This window comes from Daphnia pulicaria, chromosome 1, assembly GCF_021234035.1.
Source record: "Daphnia pulicaria isolate SC F1-1A chromosome 1, SC_F0-13Bv2, whole genome shotgun sequence".
NCBI lineage: Eukaryota > Metazoa > Arthropoda > Branchiopoda > Diplostraca > Daphniidae > Daphnia > Daphnia pulicaria.
Window position 1 is genome coordinate 25,099,162 of NC_060913.1, and position 19,044 is coordinate 25,118,205.

The 19,044-nt window shown below is 37.8% G+C and overlaps 5 protein-coding genes across 10 annotated transcripts in view; 3 read left to right on the forward strand and 2 right to left on the reverse strand.

Annotated features, from left to right (window-relative positions):
* LOC124316898 (28S ribosomal protein S35, mitochondrial-like) overlaps positions 1-19,044 on the forward strand; it is a 148,002-nt gene that overhangs the window by 121,168 nt on the left and 7,790 nt on the right. The gene's annotated exons all lie outside the window — the stretch shown is intronic.
* Positions 77-2,663, forward strand: LOC124315202 (CWF19-like protein 1). Its single transcript, XM_046780715.1, has 12 exons — positions 77-192; positions 266-356; positions 436-514; positions 577-678; positions 735-943; positions 1,004-1,122; positions 1,184-1,397; positions 1,468-1,591; positions 1,658-1,725; positions 1,799-1,859; positions 1,921-1,975; positions 2,061-2,663. Exons 1-12 carry the CDS (start codon positions 173-175, stop codon positions 2,503-2,505), a joined length of 1,587 nt encoding a protein of 528 aa, XP_046636671.1. The 5' UTR covers positions 77-172; the 3' UTR covers positions 2,506-2,663.
* Positions 2,781-4,052, reverse strand: LOC124316559. 2 transcript variants are annotated; one of them, XM_046782574.1, is made up of 6 exons: positions 3,851-4,052; positions 3,674-3,774; positions 3,573-3,597; positions 3,261-3,509; positions 3,075-3,192; positions 2,781-3,008 (listed from the first exon to the last, which is right to left on the reverse strand). In XM_046782574.1, exons 1-6 carry the CDS (start codon positions 3,915-3,917, stop codon positions 2,879-2,881), a joined length of 690 nt encoding a protein of 229 aa, XP_046638530.1. In that variant the 5' UTR covers positions 3,918-4,052; the 3' UTR covers positions 2,781-2,878. The 2 variants fall into 2 exon arrangements, with proteins under 2 accessions (XP_046638530.1, XP_046638538.1); XM_046782582.1 differs by having other exon boundaries at positions 3,071-3,192.
* LOC124315278 (SET domain-containing protein SmydA-8-like) lies at positions 4,478-7,062 on the forward strand. Of its 2 annotated transcripts, XM_046780847.1 has the most exons (5): positions 4,508-5,039; positions 5,121-5,278; positions 5,343-6,283; positions 6,529-6,704; positions 6,781-7,062. In XM_046780847.1, the coding sequence occupies exons 1-5, from the start codon at positions 4,896-4,898 to the stop codon at positions 6,904-6,906; spliced, it is 1,545 nt and encodes a 514-aa protein (XP_046636803.1). In that variant the 5' UTR covers positions 4,508-4,895; the 3' UTR covers positions 6,907-7,062. The 2 variants fall into 2 exon arrangements, 1 of the variants encoding a protein (XP_046636803.1); XR_006911487.1 differs by lacking the exon at positions 6,781-7,062 and having other exon boundaries at positions 4,478-5,039; positions 5,343-6,409; positions 6,529-6,616.
* LOC124316779 lies at positions 14,342-15,371 on the reverse strand. Its single transcript, XM_046782718.1, has 3 exons — positions 15,217-15,371; positions 14,648-15,154; positions 14,342-14,581 (listed from the first exon to the last, which is right to left on the reverse strand). The coding sequence occupies exons 2-3, from the start codon at positions 15,152-15,154 to the stop codon at positions 14,459-14,461; spliced, it is 630 nt and encodes a 209-aa protein (XP_046638674.1). The 5' UTR covers positions 15,217-15,371; the 3' UTR covers positions 14,342-14,458.

Genomic DNA, 19,044 nt, shown 5'->3' on the forward strand with positions numbered 1-19,044 from the left:
ACACGGCGGACGAGGAAAGACTCCATAATTCAAAGTCTCAAGGCGAATTGATATGCTAATGATTCTAGGGATTTTCGTGCTTTATTTTTTTATATTCTTTAAGTCAAAATGAGTTAAATTTGAGATCCGGCAATGTTGTTTCTAAAACAGTCGTCTGCTCTTGATAGCAAAAATGGCTGAAAATTTGAAAATGTAAGAAGGTTTTTTCTTTTTAACAAATTTGTGTGCTTTTAATCAAATGTAACGAGTTTTTTGTTTCTATCAGTCTTGTAGCAGGTGACGTTGAGGGTCAATATGATGCCCTATTTAATCGTGTGCGAACGATCAACAAAAAATCTGGGCCGTTCGACATGTTGGTAAGACCGCTGGGATACCGACAAATTTAAATGGATTGTAATGTTTTTATCCTGTGTAATAAATGTTATTAAATTCTAGCTTTGTGTTGGGGACTTCTTCAGTACTGAACCTGCTGCTGAAGCTCAGCTAGAATCCTACAAAATAGCTGAGAAACAAGGTGTGTTGGAATTTTACTTCTTTAAAAGATGTAACCAATTTAAAACAATCTTTTTCTTCCAGTTCCTATTCCAACATTTATTTTGGGATCGTCCAAGCCAGAACATTCTCGCTATCTCCCAGATTTGAAGGGATGTGAAGTTTGCAACAATTTGACTTACCTTGGTAAGGTCTCGAGCTTTTCGTTAATACCAAGGAGGCTGTAACATATGTATTATTAGGTGATTATGGAGTATTCACTGGAAGTAGTGGTTTGAAAATGGTATATGTCAGTGGCAAGCAAAAGATGATGACCAAGCCAAATGATGTTGGCTTCACGATGGAAGCTATCAAGTCAATTGAAGTTCAAGTTGGAAATGGTTCGACAGGAGTAGACATACTGTTGACATCACAGTGGCCAAAAGGTGTTGAAAATTTGGCTCTCCCATTGGTATGCAATAGTTTCATTTAAGTTAGATTTCATTTAAGAAATTCTATTTTTCTCTTAAAGGAAGGTGCAAATAGTGAAAAGTTTGGATCTGCTTTGCTTTCTCGACTAGCTCAAAGGATCAAACCTCGATACCATTTTGCTGGATCAGAAGGGATACACTACGAGCGGTTGCCGTATAGGTAATAAATAAGCGTCGTGAATTTCCCATGCTTAGATCATAATTTGTTTTCATTTAATTAGAAACCACGAAGTATTGCAAGAAAAGACACTTCACGTTTCTCGTTTTATTGCATTGGGCAAAGTTGGCAATGCAAATAAACTCAAATGGATCTATGCATTCAACATTGCCCCAATGGCGAAAATGCCAGCGCTAAAACTTAATGAACAACCAGCCAATACAACTCCTTGCCCATACGCTGTCACGCAGGAAGAAGATGAAACGGAAGCTAGAAAGGCAAGTCAAAGTTTCTTATACTCATCACGTTTTTCTACTGAAAAACACATAAAATTCTATCCAAGTACAGGAAGCATTAGGGAATCAATATTTCTACGATGTCAGTGCCGATGTCATGTCTGGAAACACGCGGGGTAACAAGCGCAGACAGAACAATCAGGGAAGACCACCGCGACCACCTCCCAAGCCTATGGGTAATATTATTTTTTTTCATCGTTATATTTGTATTTCCTATTCTCATTTAATTATTTTATTAATAGGCCCTTGTTGGTTTTGCCTCTCCAGTCCTGAAGTTGAAAAACATTTGGTCATTAGTGTGGGCGAACATGTAAGTAGTTAAATATCTTTCTTGCTCCATTTGCAGTTTTTCTAATTTGGTTTTGTCTAATTGTCTTCAATAGTGTTACGTGGCGATGCCCAAGGGTCCGTTAGTACCTGAACACGTCTTGATTTTACCGATTGGTAACTAATTGTTAAAATTGTGTTATGTTTCGAAATTTTAATTTTTTGAAATCATTAATAGGGCATTATCAAAGCATAATTGAATTACCGGAAGAAGTCCTGGAAGAAGTTGACAAATATCCTTTTTCATTCAATTTACCTTTTTGTTTGATAAGAAAAATTAATATTAGTGAAACTGAAATTCCTTAACCGCTTTTATACATTTAAAGTAGCAATCACGAAAGCGCTAAAGACAAAAGGTAAGAGCGTCGTATTTTTCGAGCGGAGCTTCAAATCGCCTCACCTGCAGATCCAGTGCGTTGCCATTCCGAGTGAAAAGGAAGATCTCGTCAAAGAAGTTTTCGTTGAAATGGCCGCTATGCAATCCATCAACTTGGATGAGCTTCCGCCGCACGCCGAACTTCGCCAAGCTGTCCCCTCCGGCAAACCATACTTTTTCCTGGAGCTACCGAAGAAGGAGCGCTTCGTATCTCACATACAAGGGCGCTTCCCTTTGCAGTTTGGTCGGGAGGTGCTGGCCAATCAAGATTTACTCAACTGCATGGATAGAGTCGACTGGAAAAACTGTCCGTCTTCAAAGGACCAAGAGGTTAAAGAAACAGCCCGTTTTCGGCAAATATTTCAACCATTCGATTTTACTTTGTAATCCCTACACTTTTACACGTCAATGACAGCAACAAAAATCGCAAAAAAATTTCGAACGCGCATTTTTCTCTTTGGTTCAATTCTCAAATGAACGCAAGATTTTTTGAGAAGTGAAAAACATCTCTAAAAAAACAATACACTTTCTTTCACGAAATGCTATTTAAAAGGCGTTTCCTTGTTTATACTTAGCAGAATTGTTCGTGATGTTTACAGGTGATCTACAGGCGTAACAGGTGAGAAACCAACTGTCATCATTGTAGGCGAAAGTGTAAGTAATTTTGAAACTCGTAAAGATAATTTATAACGTATTCGTGATTACAAAATGGTTGGATACAAAATTTTTAACGAAAGAATGCATGGGCAGCATGATCGCATCAACTTAAAAACACTTCGTCATCATAATCATCTTCTACTGGCTTCTTTTTGCTTTTGACATCTTCTTTGGCAACCTCTTCCTCCCAGTATTGCACACCGGAAGGAAGTTCATCTTTCACCGTCCTTTGCCTGTACAGTAAATTTGTTATAATTACCTTTTGTGTTAGAAAATTGGAACTTTACTCAAATACCTACTTTCTGACGCAGAGGTACCAGATGATTACTCCAACAGCGACTCCAAGAATCAACCCGAAGACTATGCCGGTGATGATGACCAAACTTTTCAGATTTTCACTTTTCTGGTTGGCATACTCTGCAGCCAAAGAATTCGGTAAGTAGCACCGTTTCTAGTTGTAATTTTAGAAAGAAATATGTACGTACTGTCGTAGAGGACTATGTCCATTTGGCAGATAGCTGCATCTTGATTGGCGACGTCGCCGTGAAATTGAGCGTAGATTGCATACCCAGTGTAGCCCTCAATATCCGCACCTTCTCTTTCCTCTAAACAACTAACTGTTACCATTACGTCATTGGCGGTTCCTTGATAATCTCCACACTGGTGAACGATAGGTCTGGTGGCAGCTTCGTCGAGAAAACGAGTTGCAATAGCGACAGACACATCGATATCTCCTAGAAATCAGAACGTTTAAAATATCATCCGACTAATTGACGATTAATCGGGTTATCTCTTACCGCTTCCGATCAAATGTAGTTGAACCTTAATTAGGGAAAAAGATTCGTCGTCATTATTCCTATAAAATATTTTTTTATTTCAAATGGTTTTTTAAACATGCCTTTCGTATTTTGCGGGCTTCTCCCAGTCCCCGTTGCACCAACGAGTCTCGTAAGTTTTTAAGGGGAATGCAGGTCGTCTTATCGACATGTTCCGGAAGTTCTGTAAAATTTCCGGAAGAACTGTTTTTATTTCTGGGTCAATAACAGTAATATCCTATTTAATTGTTTCCATTTACCTTGCGTTTGTTGAGCGTAGCCAATGGATATGAGGAAGCACAGTTGAATGAAAACACCTACTTTCATGTTGATTCATCGATTTGAAATGCCATGAATCAACGGCAGAAAGCTCAAAAAATACGGGTGGGAAGGATGCTCTTGTGATATACCTTGGTGTAGAAATGGGGACCCATGCCTAGACTGATAAACGACGTCGGTTGAGTCGGTATTGATAGCGAACGTCATCCGAGATATTAGGTTCGGGATAGATAACGTCGCGTATAGCAACCAGGTGCATCTTTACAGCCCGAACGAGAGAAAAGCAAAAGCCCCAACTTATCGTTTTCAATTAATAGGCCAAACTATTCAACTATTCATAACACCCCGAAATTCCCCACGTAAAAAAATTTGACCATATCCCGAAAGCTAAAAATACTTGGCAACCCTCGCCTCTAATCACTTCTTTTTATCTTGAAGCTAGTCTTTTAAAATTGAACTCTTTTCCGGACTTTTGGGTAGCATTTAAATTTTTGGCCTCGAATGCGTTCTCAAGTTGTTGGCGATGCTTATTCGATTGTTTATTTAAAGAAGCGTATTCTTATCTTCGTAAATAGTAAACAGGAAATGAATTCTATAATGCTAGTCCTTGTATTGATCGATTGTGAAATTAACTTCTTTATTTTTGGGTCTGTTGAACAGACTAAAGCGGCTGCATATGAAGAGAGTTTTAAAAAAGGGTTTCTCATGGGGGGAATGTATTTAAAGGTGCAGTCAATTTTTTTAAAACAACCGTGACTTATACGAAAATGGGAAGCGAAAGTTTTTAGTGTCTAGACCCGAAGCTGTGTACGGCAACATCACGAAAATCTATTTTCGTGCCGGTGGAGAGAAAGAGTGTCGGAACGGGGTCGACGCCTCACACAATATAGGAACTGCGTGGACACGAGTCGGCGTCATCACCCTTTCGTCTCGCAACAAATGTGAAGGTCTTCATTTCAACTTCCCTCGCCGAACATTTTCAAAAGAAAAACAAAAGAAAACGAGCGAGACAAAATAATTCAAAAAATGGTTCAACATTTCCCGTGCGCCAAGTGTCAATTGCCTTCCACCAACTGTTGTTCAAAGTGCCGCAGAGTGTACTACTGCTCCCGCGAACACCAGAAAGCCGACTGGACAAATCACAAGACATTGTGCGGACCTCCTTTTAAGGTTTGTCTGACACAATGACAAACTTATTCGCATTCGAATCGTCCAAGTTGTTGAGAATAAATCCTTTTTGGGTTGGTTTAGATCCAAGAATCAGAAGCTGAAGGCCGTTATCTGGTGGCTAGTCGTCTCATTAAAGCTGGCGAAGTGATCCTGCAGGAGTTACCATTAGTGGTCGGACCCAAATTGAAAACATTGCCGCTATGTCTTGGCTGTTATAAGCCCATCACTGACACTTATCGGTAATTTAATATCCAAACCTTAATATACCATTTAACCAGTAATAACCAAATTTTTTTCTTATAGATGCTCGCGTTGTAATTGGCCAATGTGTTCGGCCGCTTGCGAAGAATCTGCCTTGCACAAAAATGGAGAATGCCAAATGATTGATCCGACTTTGATGACCAACCATCTCAGTCAGGGCGCCATCAACAGCCAAGTGTATCAATGCATAACTCCTTTACGCTACTTGACTTTGCCGGATTCGGATAGGGAGCGTTTAGACGGGCTCGTTTCAAATCTGGAACAACGTCGGGGTACGGACATCTACCGACTAGTTGAACAAAACATTTCCAGTTTCCTGCGCTATCGACTGTTGCTGACCCAATACGATTCCGAAAGTATCCAGCGAGTTTGCGGAATTTTGGAGACCAACTGCTTCGAGATCCGCGTTCAGGGACGCGTTAGTGTCCGAGGATTGTATCCTACGGCGTCGCTAATGAACCACGATTGCGTAGCAAATACTCGGCATGTTTTCGATCCGGCTGATTTTCGGATAAGAATTTTGGCAACTAAAACTATTCCGGTTGGACACAAAATCAGCGCCACCTACACGCAAAGCCTTTGGAACACCCTGGATCGTCGCTTGCATTTGAAATCCACCAAACATTTTTGGTGCCAATGCAGCCGCTGTGCGGACCCAAGAGAACTGGGGACATTATTGAGCGCTGTCAAGTGTACAGGTTGCGGAGGTGCGGTCTTAAGTCAAAATTCGCTCGATCAAATGTCAAATTGGGAGTGCAGCGATTGCAGATCAGTGCAGAAAGTCGAACAAGTTAAAAGGGTCCATGATTCCGCACGGATGGAATTGAAACAAATTGCTCAACTGGCACGGAATCGTCCGGAATTACTAGAAGATTTTATCCGGAAATATTCCGGAGCTATCCATCCGGATAGCTGTCACGTGATAGAGGCCAAATACGCCCTCGTTCAGCTTTACGGAAATACTCCGCAACTTCTTTACCATGGTTTCTATAAGAATGTTTGACTCTATTCTCAAGGAGTTATACTTAACCTGGGCAAGCGGCTGCGAGCAACTAAAGATGTCTGGATGAAGATTCGCTTTTGCATGTTGATCTTTGCTACTTGAAATAGTATGATTTAACACAATTTTTCTAAGCTTTTCTAATGCTTCAATTCATTCATTTTTTTGGGCTGTAATTCATGTCGCTCGACTTTATTGTAATCACATGTGTGTTATTTTAATGTTTAGATTTGAGTGAAGAACTGATTGAGAGGAAGCTGAATTACTGCCGGCAGCTATTGAAACTTGCGGATGTCATTGAACCTGGTTTGAGTCAATTGAGAGGCCATTTGCTGTTTGAACTACAGTCTGTCACGGAACCCAAAGCTAACCGTGCTTTTAAACGTGGCTCTGCTGAATTCAAGGTATTTACAATTCATTGGGGATTAGGCCTTCCGTGATGTGTGGTGTTGAAATTACTATTTTTTTTTTTCGTTCTAGGAATTGATCAAGGACGCAATTAGTCATTTAATGGCATCTTCCGAAATACTGCGCTACGAGATCCATTGGGTAGACGTCCTGGAGAAACGTCGTTTAATTCTCGAAAATATTTTAAAAGAAATTTGACTTTTGAGTGCTAGAACTTAACAAATTTACTGTGATTTTTCAATACAGAAAATCCCAATAGAATTGTTGAATCTGTTTACACACTCTGATAAGGACAGCCTGTTTGTACTTGGAATTCAGCATATAAGAAATTTCTGATATTTCTATAGACCGTGTATTTAAAACTAGTTAGTCTATAGCATTTATTTTTAATCCCTTTGGTTATGGATAGTCTAATAATTCGGATTTTTTAGCAGATTTTAAAAAATGTACAATTCGCCACTAGATAATGCTGCTCGCATATTTTTGCTGTTTGCAGTCAGCTGTCAAAGTTATCGTCTGTACTCTGTGCGTCTTGGTAGTCTGCGTCGAGGAATACACTTTGGGCGTCGATATGGCCGGTAAGTTATTACTATCATTTCTCCTTCATGTTATTATTATTGAGCTATAATAAGCTTAAGCTGCATGTGCAAATGAAAACATTTTTTAAATAACAAGATTCAGTAAGATTAACTATCATCCTGCAAGATTTTATACATTTTTGTGATCACGTGTTTCTGTAGGTAATAACATGTATGTAAGTCAATAACATGGAACAAATTTGTTAATTTCTTTTGAATTCTTAGATTTCATCACCTTACTTGATCAGGGTGCCAAATTAAAAGAACTTTTGTTCATGCACAACACATCGCTGGGGGGATCAACTCTGTGTGTTGCTCAACATCAAGAAAGAAATTACTCTACACAATCTGTGGCATCTTAAAAACATGGTACGTCAAAGTCTTTTTCTCCCTTAGTCATGAAGATGACACCTTCTGGGTATCTAATTTGAAATTGTAGATCTAAGAAATATGCTAGGTGATGTCTATAAAGTTTGTTTGTGGAAAAATTCGGAAACATGTTTGTAACATGTTCTCAACATTTTTTCTTTCTGCCCTGTTTTTACCTCATATGTTTTTAAAAATATATAGGTGCTGCATCGAAGCAATGATGCAGCACCTATACACAATGATCTCTTTATGGAATCAATCATTCCTACTTGGTGTTTGATACTGGCGGCATAAACATGAGCTGTACCATAATACGGTAGGGTTGAATCAGTTTTTTAATCTGCTAGTAAACTTCAGCAAATGATGATTTGTTAGGACTCAGTTGCTTTAGTTGTAAACGACTAAGAGTTAAATAACTTTTCTTTTGTTTTCCAATATTCCGTTTTGTACGTCGTTTGTTGAGGCAACTGCCAACTGATAAGTCGGTAGAAGCAAACCTTCGATAAGTTTTAATTTACATTTACCTGATGTCGGTACAAACTGCCATGCAAGAGAAAAAACCGTGTTTTTTTTTATTCAGGCAGTTGACGATGCGATATAGGCTAAAGAAAATTTCATTGTTTTATTTTTATTTTTCTTCCGCATTTGACATCTTGAACTCAAAGACAAGGATACCGGTAGTCGAGCCGGCAGTTCAGTTGAATTGTGCTGTATTGGATGTGCTGCATATTATATTGCTTAGGATGTGCTGTAGCATTTAAAAAATTTGTTGCGATCCATCCTTGATGAGACCTTTATAACTTCTCTCGATCGAATACGAGGATGAAACCGCACAGGAAATGAAAGAAATATGTAAAACCTTCTGCATTTTTTATTAACTAATTTTAACTGCATTTTTAAAAAGCTTATTTTCTAGAGGGGATTTTGCGATTTTGCTTCGTGGCAAACAGCAAAGTGATGTGCTGTTCGCCACGAATTGTTACTTGTTATAGTAGGCAGTGGTTAGTAATTACATGGGATTTTTTTTTATTAATATTTCTCCACCGTTCTTGATCAAGGTGCCAGATTAAGAGTCGTTCATACACAATATTGATTAGTAATTTATTAAATCTTTTTGATAACTACGTTCTAACTTCTAAGGGGGGAAACATACACAAGTTAAGACAAAATGAATGACAAACTGACTTATTATATTGCAAAGTGTCTAAAAGTTAAGTCAACGTTATTCGAACTTCATTCGTTTAGTCGCTGGTCCAACTGGATGTTGCTGTAAAATTTCATGAAGTAATTGCAAGACTTTATCGCGATTTTTTTTGTGATAATTTTTCTTGAAGAAGGCGCACGTTTCTTCCGTCAAATTCAATCCACTTTTAATTAAAAATTTGATTACGTTAATTAAATTTTCGTTTTCGTAATATTCACACAATTTAGTGAGAGCATTATTTCCGTTGTTGGTTGTGCAATTGACATCGATCTCATTTTCAATTAAAAGTCCAATAATGCCAACTAAATTTTCGTTTTTATAAAATCTGCACAAGTAAATGAGAGCATTCCATCCGTCTTTGTCTTTGCAATTGACATCGATCCCATTTTCAATGAAATGTCGAATAATGTCAATTAGATCTTCGTTTTTATAAAATCTACACAAGTAAATGAGAGCATTCCACCCGAATTGGTTTTTGCAATTAACATCGATCCCATTTTCAATTAAAAGTCGAGTAATGCCAATTAAATTTTCGTTTCTATAATTTGTTGCCAATGAAGTGAGAGCATTTTCTTCAAAATTGTTTTTGTAATTTACATCGATCCCATTTTCAATGAAAAGTCGAATAATGTCAATTAGATTTTCGTGTTTATAATTCTTGCACAATAAAGTGAGAGCATTATCTCCGTATTTGTCTTTGCAATTGACTTCGACTCCATTTTCAATCAAAAGTCGAATGATGTCAATTAAATTTTCCTTTTGATAATTGCGGCACAATATAGTGAGAGCATTATCTCCGGGTTTGTTTTTGCAATTGATATCGATCCTTTTTTCAATTAAAAGTCGAGTAATGCCAATTAAATTTTCGTTTTCATAATTTTCGCACAATAAAGTGAGAGCATTATCTCCGTATCTGTCTTTCCAATTGACATCGATCCTTTTTTCAATTAATAGTCGAATAATGTCAATTAAATTTTCGTGTTTATAATTCCTGCACAATTTAGTGAGAGCATTATCTCCGTATCTGTCTTTCCAATTGACATCGATCCTTTTTTCAATTAAAAGTCGAATAATGTCAATTATTAAATTTTCGTTTTTATAATTTGCGCACAATAAAGTAAGAGCATTATCTCCGTATCTGTCTTTCCAATTGACATCGATCCTTTTTTCAATTAAAAGTCGAATAATGTCAATTAAATTTTCGTTTTTATAATTTGAGCACAATAAAGTAAGAGCATTATTTCCATTGTTGGTTGTGCAATTGACATCGATCCCATTTTCAATTAAAAGTCGAATCATGTCAATTATCAAATTTTCGTTTTTATAATTTGCGCACAATAAAGTCAGAGCATTATCTCCGTATCTGTCTTTCCAATTGACATCGATCCTATTTATAATTAAAATTCGAATAATGTCAATTAAATTTTCGTTTTTATAATTTGAGCACAATAAAGTAAGAGCATTATTTCCATTGTTGGTTGTGCAATTGACATCGATCCCATTTTCAATTAAAAGTCGAATAATGTCAATTATTAAATTTTCGTTTTTATAATTTGCGCACAATAAAGTCAGAACATTATCTCCGTATCTGTCTTTCCAATTGACATCGATCCTATTTTTAATTAAAAGTCGAATAATGTCAATTAAATTTTCGTCTTTATAATTTGAGCACAATAAAGTAAGAGCATTATTTCCGTTGTTGGTTGTGCAATTGACATCGATCCCATTTTCAATTAAAAGTCGAATCATGTCAATTATTAAATTTTCGTTTTTATAATTTGCGCACAATAAAGTAAGAGCATTATCTCCGTATCTGTCATCTTTCCAATTTACATCGATCCCATTTTCAATTAAAAGTTGAATGATTTCAATTAAATTTTCCTTTTGATAATGACGACATAACGAAAGAAGAGCATTCCATCCGTCGTTGCAATTGCAATTGATATCGATCCCATTTTTAATGAAGAGATTGATAATTGCCAAAAAACTTTTTTTTTCATATTGTTCGCGATTGTGGCACCATAAAAGGAGAGCATTTTTACCTTCGCAGTTCAGTGAATTAACATTGGCTCCGTGCTGGATCAGGAGACTAACTATTTCCACCACATTATCACTCCCACTTTTGTTTTTTGCGAAATGTAAAAGTGGCGTCAATCCATTTTTATCTTTGGCATTGATATCTACACCGTCTTGTATCAGATTTCTAAAATCTTCCAAACTTGAATTTTCTTTTGAAACTAAGTCGAACATCCGGTATGAATTCTAAAAGGAAGGACTGGTGAATATTAAATAACAGTTGGGGAAACGTTTTTGTTACCTTTTTTAGTCTGTCATTCTTTTCTTTTTCGAGTAAATTAACGACATCAGACGATGCAGCTCGTTTCATCGGTTCTTTCTCTAACATTTTTTGTATTATATTTCGAATTTTCTCCGATTCTATATATGCGTAATTAAACGAAATTTGTGTTTGATAGCAAAATTATTATGATATTCCTGATATTCTTTATTGATTTTTAATGTTGATTTACCGGGAAGGTTGACTGGTTCCTTTGTCCGTACGTTTACTGAAATTTGAAAACTTGTGGTGCCAAAGGGATGAACTCCTCCCGAAAGGAAGTAGCCAAAGACGAGGCCTTCTGCGAATATGTCGCTCTTGACGGTTCCTCTTTTCTGAATTTCGGTTTCAGCAGAATGAATCTCGTCCAGTAATTTCAATATTTCTGGTGCGAAATAATCGCGTGTTCCTCTAACACCACTCATCGAGAAAGTTCCCCTTTCGCTGACAAGTTTACTGAAACCGAAATCAGCCCATTTTATCAAAACCTGGTTTGTGTTTGGATTCACCCAAATGAGAACGTTCTCTGGCTTGATGTCGCGATGGACTAATCCATTTTGATGAATGTACTCGAGTCCTTTAGCTAACTGGAGAAGAACGTCTAGTTCTGGCGGCATTGGGCCGCGATATTTTTTCGGGTCATTTTCTTTAAGAAATAATTGGTCCAAAGAGGCATCACACAATTCAAGTGCGAACATTCTATTTAAAAAAAAATGTGAGAATTTGTATTTCAAATTTTAAAAGCTACGATAGGTCAGTTTTTAAAATACTTAAAGTCCATGTTTTCCTCAACGTGAAATAATTTGATGACGTTTTCGTGATTACATTTTTGTAACGCACTTTCTTCTCGTTTACTGCCCGTTGCGTTTTCTAAAGAAATTCTTTTAACGGCTACTTTACGTTCACGCCAAGCACCTTCATAAACAATGCCATAAGTTCCCTTTCCTAAAATCTTCGCACGATCAATGGTCAACGTGTTGACAGATGAACTAGCTGCCATTTTGCAAAAAACGCACTAGAGAAGGTTTATTTCACATTTCACTACAGGGCATGGTGTTTAGTGCGAGAATGTAACAGAACCGATGGAAAAGAAGTAAATTTTCTTTGATAAGAAATTAAGAATGGTTATTACTGGCAGCGCCATCTGGAGGTCAGAATTAGAACTGCATGCAAATATTCCCTTTTCTTGCTCCAAAACGCGGACATTTCCACCGCTTATTCCTCGGTACTTACCTCGAGTTCAGACAAAAAACCGTTTGTATCTGAATAATGTTATCTTAGTTTTGGGGAAATCAATAGAAATAAATATCGCATAAATTACCTTTAGAAATTTGGTTGCCAAAGTATGAAACACTGCCACAATTTTCATCATCCTGTTTGATCCCTGTATATAGCGCCAAAACTTTTTTCAAATTTTTTTCGTGACCATTTCGGCGTGCCATAATACCGGATAATACATGACATGAGATAAAATGAAAACTTTGTTGCTGTGTTGCAACCTGCATTGTCTTTGTCCATTTGAAATCGACCAAACTAATCTCTTTGCAACCATTACTTGACATAGTTGATAAAGGCATATAGTGTTGCGATGTTTGCTTTTACTCTCCCACCCCAAAAATCAACCATATTATTAATGCCACCACTATCGTGAGAATTTTCTTTTCAATAGGCAACAAAACCTCGTCGGTGTAATTACATCCTTAATTTTGTGTCGTTGGCTGAATTTACTGATTTTAGGCCCTAAGCGCTATTACGAAAACTTTGGCAAATAATTCTGCCAGCCTCGCTATTTGTTGGGTTTTTATGTTTCGATTTTATTACAGAGAGCTTCCCTTACACGATTTTTCGCCTGTTGACTTCATAAGACTGACCTAATAGAAGAACAAAAAAAAAAGATGAAATGACACATCCGAATACATAGTACAAGTCCGCGTTCGCTGATTCGGGAGAGTCTCCGGTACGTAGGCCTCCCTATATTCGCTATAACAAAAGTGATATAATATCGGCAGGTAGTACATTGAGACTTGAGAGCGACCATATCTTTGTAAATTCTTTCCCCAATGTCGCGGTAGAGAAGCGAAGATTGTGTTATCCGTGTTATTTTTTGCCGGGCTTACACTTAAGACGTTGTTCTATGGCTTCTGCCCATAAGAAAGGGCTCTTTGCCGGCTCTTTGCTCTTGCGAATGTACCTTTTTACTTTAAAATTCCTTTATTTTGTAATTAAAGTAAATTATTGCAGATGTAATTATTATAACAGTTAGTTAATAGCATTTATTTTGTATTTATTTTAGGTAGTCTAGTTTTTGATTTCCGACTTTTTTTCAAACGCGCGCAAAAAAATGTGTGATTTCTAATGTTACAATTCGCCACTAGACAGGGCTGCTGGCTGCTCTTAATTTCTAGCAATTTGCTGTCAGCTCTCAGCTGTCAAAATTATCGTCGTCTGTACTGAGTAATGAGTTTACTCTGTAGTCTGTCCTCTATCGTACTTGAGCCGTCGATTGAGAATTGAACCAAAACTTTTTTCGGTTACCTAAGTATCCTCCTCAGGTACATTTTTTTTATTGTTAGTGCTGCTGCAGGGAAAATTATAAAGCAAATTGAGATTTCTGAATAGCCCTATTAAGAGAAGGCCTATGTTTTTAAAACAACATACTACCAACTACCAAGCTGTAAGCTTTTTTAAATTTTGACTTTTTGTGAATGTTTTAGCAATGATGCTCTAGTATGAAAATTTTTTTCTTAATACCACATGCAATATTTATAAGTTGATAATTATGACCTTGCTGATTTGGTATGTTTCTTTTCAATTCTTAGACGTCATCACCTATTTATTTCCTGGAGGGATGGATTCCGTGCTACTCCATTGACACATAAATAAAAAATAACTTATGAAATGTGTGGGATCACTCCAAAAAAAGGGTAAGTCAATGTCGTCAATTACTTTTACCACCTTAGCGATTACTTTGCCACATTCTGGATTTCTAATTTGAAAGTGTCGATTAAAGAAAAATGCCAGGTGGCAAAAGTGTGACAGTGGATGCTGAGTTGATAGAATTGCTGATTGAATAGCTTTTACACACTTTTTGTTTAATTGGCGTCCTTAATTTTCCTATAATTTTGGGCAGCCTCAAAAGTAGCAGTCTACATCTTAATCGGTTTATTGTGCGGTATTCTTTACATGATATTATCAACCAGATAGCGGCTTAAATTGCTTGGGGTTTATTCGTTTCCTCTATTTTGTTGTCTTGACGTTAGCGTTTTACTTTGCCGGAATGAGAGCAACATTTTGGAATCCAAATTTCTCGATAGGGGTCAGCTGGTTCCCAAGTCCACTCTGTTGGATTCCAGTCGACCACGCCCAGCCTAGCATCATTGGACCGGGCTAAAGTCCAAAAACAAATTTGTTTAGTGACTATTTATCTTTTCAAGTGTTCAAACAAATTCTTACAGTAATGACGACATCTTGCAAATGTCCAGTATCGACTACGCGAGCAATGCGCATCACGGTGTAGTCCAGTCCGTTGACGAGCGAAATCAGTTGGAAATCGTTTCGGAGGTCGTCTGAAGGCCCATCTGCCGTCTCGCAACCCAGTCCGTCAACCAGGTCGCAATGTTTGTCCAGGAAGAAACTGTTTGCCGGTTTGTTGACGTCGTAAGCTCCGTAGAAATAGTCGCCCAGGGTGAGATCGGCGGATGTAAAGCGGAGGCTGAACCATCCGGCTGTTGCTACGCGCATTTCCATCACGACTAGAGGATTGGCGGGATCTTGGTCGTAAACGATATCCCAGTCGAGCCGGAATGTGCCTTCCGGGTCCAATTCCACCGTGTTGTTTAGGACCACATTTTCTAATTCTCTGCTGCTTTTCCTGTTGTTTGTTTGAAGAATTCTTGATGGGAAAGCAGCGCAGGTGGCTATAATTGACGCCACGATCAGCAACAGTTTAATGCTGGCCATCTGATAAATTTGATTGTAGTCAAGTTTTTGAAAAATGGAATAACGATTTGTTTACTTTTTACCTTTTTTGAATGCGTTGGTCGTTCGTACGAGTTTGTTCAACTGGTTCGATTCTGCTCGTGTCCCGTTGATTATTTTATACCTTGCGATATGTTTACACTTCCTTGTGCTGGACTACTTTGCACTGTGCAGTTATCTAGTCATCTATTTAAACGGCCAATAACGGTATCTCCAAAGATGACGCAACAAGTTAACGATATATCATCGAAACAAAAAGAAGGATCGATGATTCATTCCTTTTTTTAAAATTTGTATGACAATTATCGATTCAGGAACTTGACCGAAGTTGACGATGCCATTTAACCCTAAAGCTTTGTTATGGTTTATTTTCTCTTCCGCATTTGAAATCTTGTACACAACGACTCGAGCAAAGATGGAGAGAAACTCGATTAGAAATAGAAAAAAGATTAGTCAAACTTATTACAGTCAGGGAACGATATTAAACAAACTGCTTGGATTAATGGGACGTCCTGGTGACTTTGTGTGTTGTTCCTTATCGTCTCGATTTGTTCGGAAAGTGAAAAAGTGGCGCCGGAGCGGTGTCAATCTTCGCTCACCTTTGTCATCGATAGTTAACAATTTGATAACCACACTTTCTTGTATCAGTCTTTCGATTTTTTCTTTGTTGATTTGATCTAGTTAAATTAGTGAATGTTACAGAATACTTTTACTTATTTTACTCTTTCAGTCAATTGTAGGATTGGTATAAACATTTCTATCTACTTGAGATATTCATTCCTTTTTATTTGAGTATTTTAAATTTATCCATTCCTGTATATTAGATCTACCATCTGCCTATATTAGATTTACACCTGCACAGAGGTCTCTAGGCTACTGCTTAATTTTAAACCGTTAACTATTTGGCGAACATGTTAAATCAAGAAGAAATTGAAGTCTGAGCAACACCAAGTTATGGCCCGACAGTGCCAGTCAAAGTGCGAACTTGTCAGACTCGATTTCGAGTGAAACATTCAACAGTTTGGCCTTCCTGGAATCACCTGAGAAGTGATGGAGTTATTCCTTGTCGTTGTTCAGTTTCTCGGCCGAGGAAATCCCCAATTTCAAATGGAAATTGGGTCTCTTGGACGATGGCCACACCTTGAAAATCAATTTGTGTACGAACGTCGTAGGCGGCACCAGCCGACCCGGTTCGAGCGGAAGAGGTCATTTTGAATCAATCCCGCCAAAAGTGTCTCTCCCGCGTTCACATTGTGCCCGTCAACTCATCGGCCTACGTAGTTTTCCGAGTTTTCCCGTTAACAAACAACAAATTCTGGATTCCGGCTCCCTCCAAGAAATGGATAAGAAATAAGAGTCTCTAATTCTCTATGCTATATTTACACCGGACGGTTGTCCTTGGCAACGCTGGATCAGACGATAGCGATCGGCCTTTTTGCGCCTTTTTGTGGCGGCCGATAGATTATTTGCTGGGGCAGTTAAAAACCGTGTGAAAATTTTATTGTTTGTTGAATGTCTGCTGCAAATTGTGTCGAATTGTTTGTACTCCCCGATATATAACCATCCGGCGGAGCATTTGAAAACGTTGGCCGTCCATCATTTCCGGCGCTTTTCGACCAAAGTCTTGGCAACTGACGACTGGATGGCAGCGAAAAGAATTAATTATAGTTTGTTAAAAATATTGACGTTGTTATTCGCTCTGACCGCCTATAACAATTTGCCTTTCTGATTAAGAAAGGGTTGTGTGATGGATATAATTTTGTCGTTGCCGTTATTGTTCTGTTGTATCGGCATATTGTTAGTAATAAAAAGACAAGACACATTGGTTTTATGGATTTTATGAATTTTATTGATCTGTACAGTCATGCAATATGACGCTTTGAAAAAAAAAGAAAAAAAATGAAAAAAAAAAATTGAAAAAAAAAAAAAAAAAAAAATTCAAATTTTCCAAAACTGAAATTAAGCCAATCCTCTTCAAATCCAACCCCAAATTACTCCCCCTCCAAAGCAAGAATTAAAGCCGACGAACAGGTGTTATTTTTCGCCGTGAGTTCAAGAATGACCTGAGGTCCTGCTGAACTCCCTCGACTTTTTCTTTTCGCTTTAAATCCAGAAGGGACCTGAGATCTCCACCCTCCCCAGCAGTCACGTTCGGTTTGGACCCAATTCCCGTCAATTCCACGATCCGGCCGCGGTCGGACAAGTTCACGACCAATAAGTTCTTCAAACGGTTTCCGCGATCGGGTTGACGGGTCTGGTGTCCTTTTCCGTTGCTGCCAGTTGGTAAGGTCTTGAATCGGTTGGTGTTCCGGACGGACAGGTGCTGATTCGGTTCGGGATTAGTAGCGATGCGACGTTGGCGATTGTTCGTTTTGTCTCGTGGCAAGTTACGCCCAATCTCCTCGACGTCTTCATCAACTTCCATTCCGTTACCTTTCAAGAGGGGACTGACACCTTCGTCCATTTTCGGGAGTTTGTTGGATCTTTTGAGACGAATCTTCTCTCCAACATTACGCAGCCCAACAACATTTAACTCGGAGGATATTTTGTCCAAACGAATTCGTTGTGGTCTGCGGTGTCGAATATCTTCATCCTCGTACTCACAGGTGCGCTTTCGCTTCTCAGAATCAGACAAAGAAAGACATTGAAAGAGAAAACAGAGATCTGCCATTTTCAAATTTTAGTTTTGCAAACTGAAATTACTTTGTTTCAAACGGGCTTTCCTTTTATTTGCCTTGGCACTGCAGCCGTCGTTCGCAAAATGAATTTCCTCTCATTTTTCAAGTTTTATTAATTTAATTTCGATTTGAATAATTTTAAATCATAATATAATTAAAGTTTGTATTTTTACCAATCTATTTCAACAATAATCAAGTCAATAAGTTTTTTAAAGATGTTATATTTTAAATAAAAACGACTCCGATGTGACGTTAAAGGGCGTGGCCTATTTTAAATGGCGACAGTGTTTGTTGTGTCTTCAGCTTTTTACGTCTTACGTGTCGTCTTTGTGTGTCTTCCTCAACTTTTTTCAATCGTTAATAGATTCAAAATGGTAAGAAAGCTTTTTTTTTTAGTAAGTCAGTGTTTTGTATATGCAAGTAGACGAAATGAACCAAGATGAGTTTAGTAGCAAACAAAAGGTTTTCATTAGCATTTTGTGTAGCCTGTTAAGCCTATGTGAGACTAAAATGGATTTTACTTAATTGGAGAAGCGAACAATATTCAAATCATTGTCATCAAAACATTTTGTAGGCTATTGTTTAATAATTGGTAGTTGTCTAGTTGATTAGATTCACTGATTTCCTAACATAACTTCTTTGTCGTGGTCTCATTTTTGAAACTGATGAAACCTCGTCATTCATCTTTCACTAGGCTAAAGCATTGAAATACTAGCTTAAAATATTCTACTAGGAATTATTTTCTGGTTTGCCAAACATGAACATACATTTATTTTACAATATTCAAAAGTCTGCTATTCTAATTTGTAAACAAATATGACTTATTTAGGAGGAGCGGATGGAAGAAGCTGAAAGAGAACTTGACGAACTTGAACACCTTCATGAGGAACCAGGAAAAAGCAGCAAGAGTGATGAGAAGGATTCGTGGTCGTCGTACGTATCGCACATTTGTTGCGCGAGTTAACCATTTTCCACCAAGTGTTGCAGTTATATGGCGTAGACCCAACGCTTATCGCTCAAGTTTTCCGCCAGGTATTGCCTTCGTGCATATTTGTAGGTTACATACATTTCTTCATTCAATACTTAACTTTTCTCCTTATTTGCCAGGTGTTCTATTACATTTGTGCGTGCGCATTAAACAACCTCCTACTGCGTAAAGAAATGTGTCACTGGTCGAAAGGCATTCAGATTCGG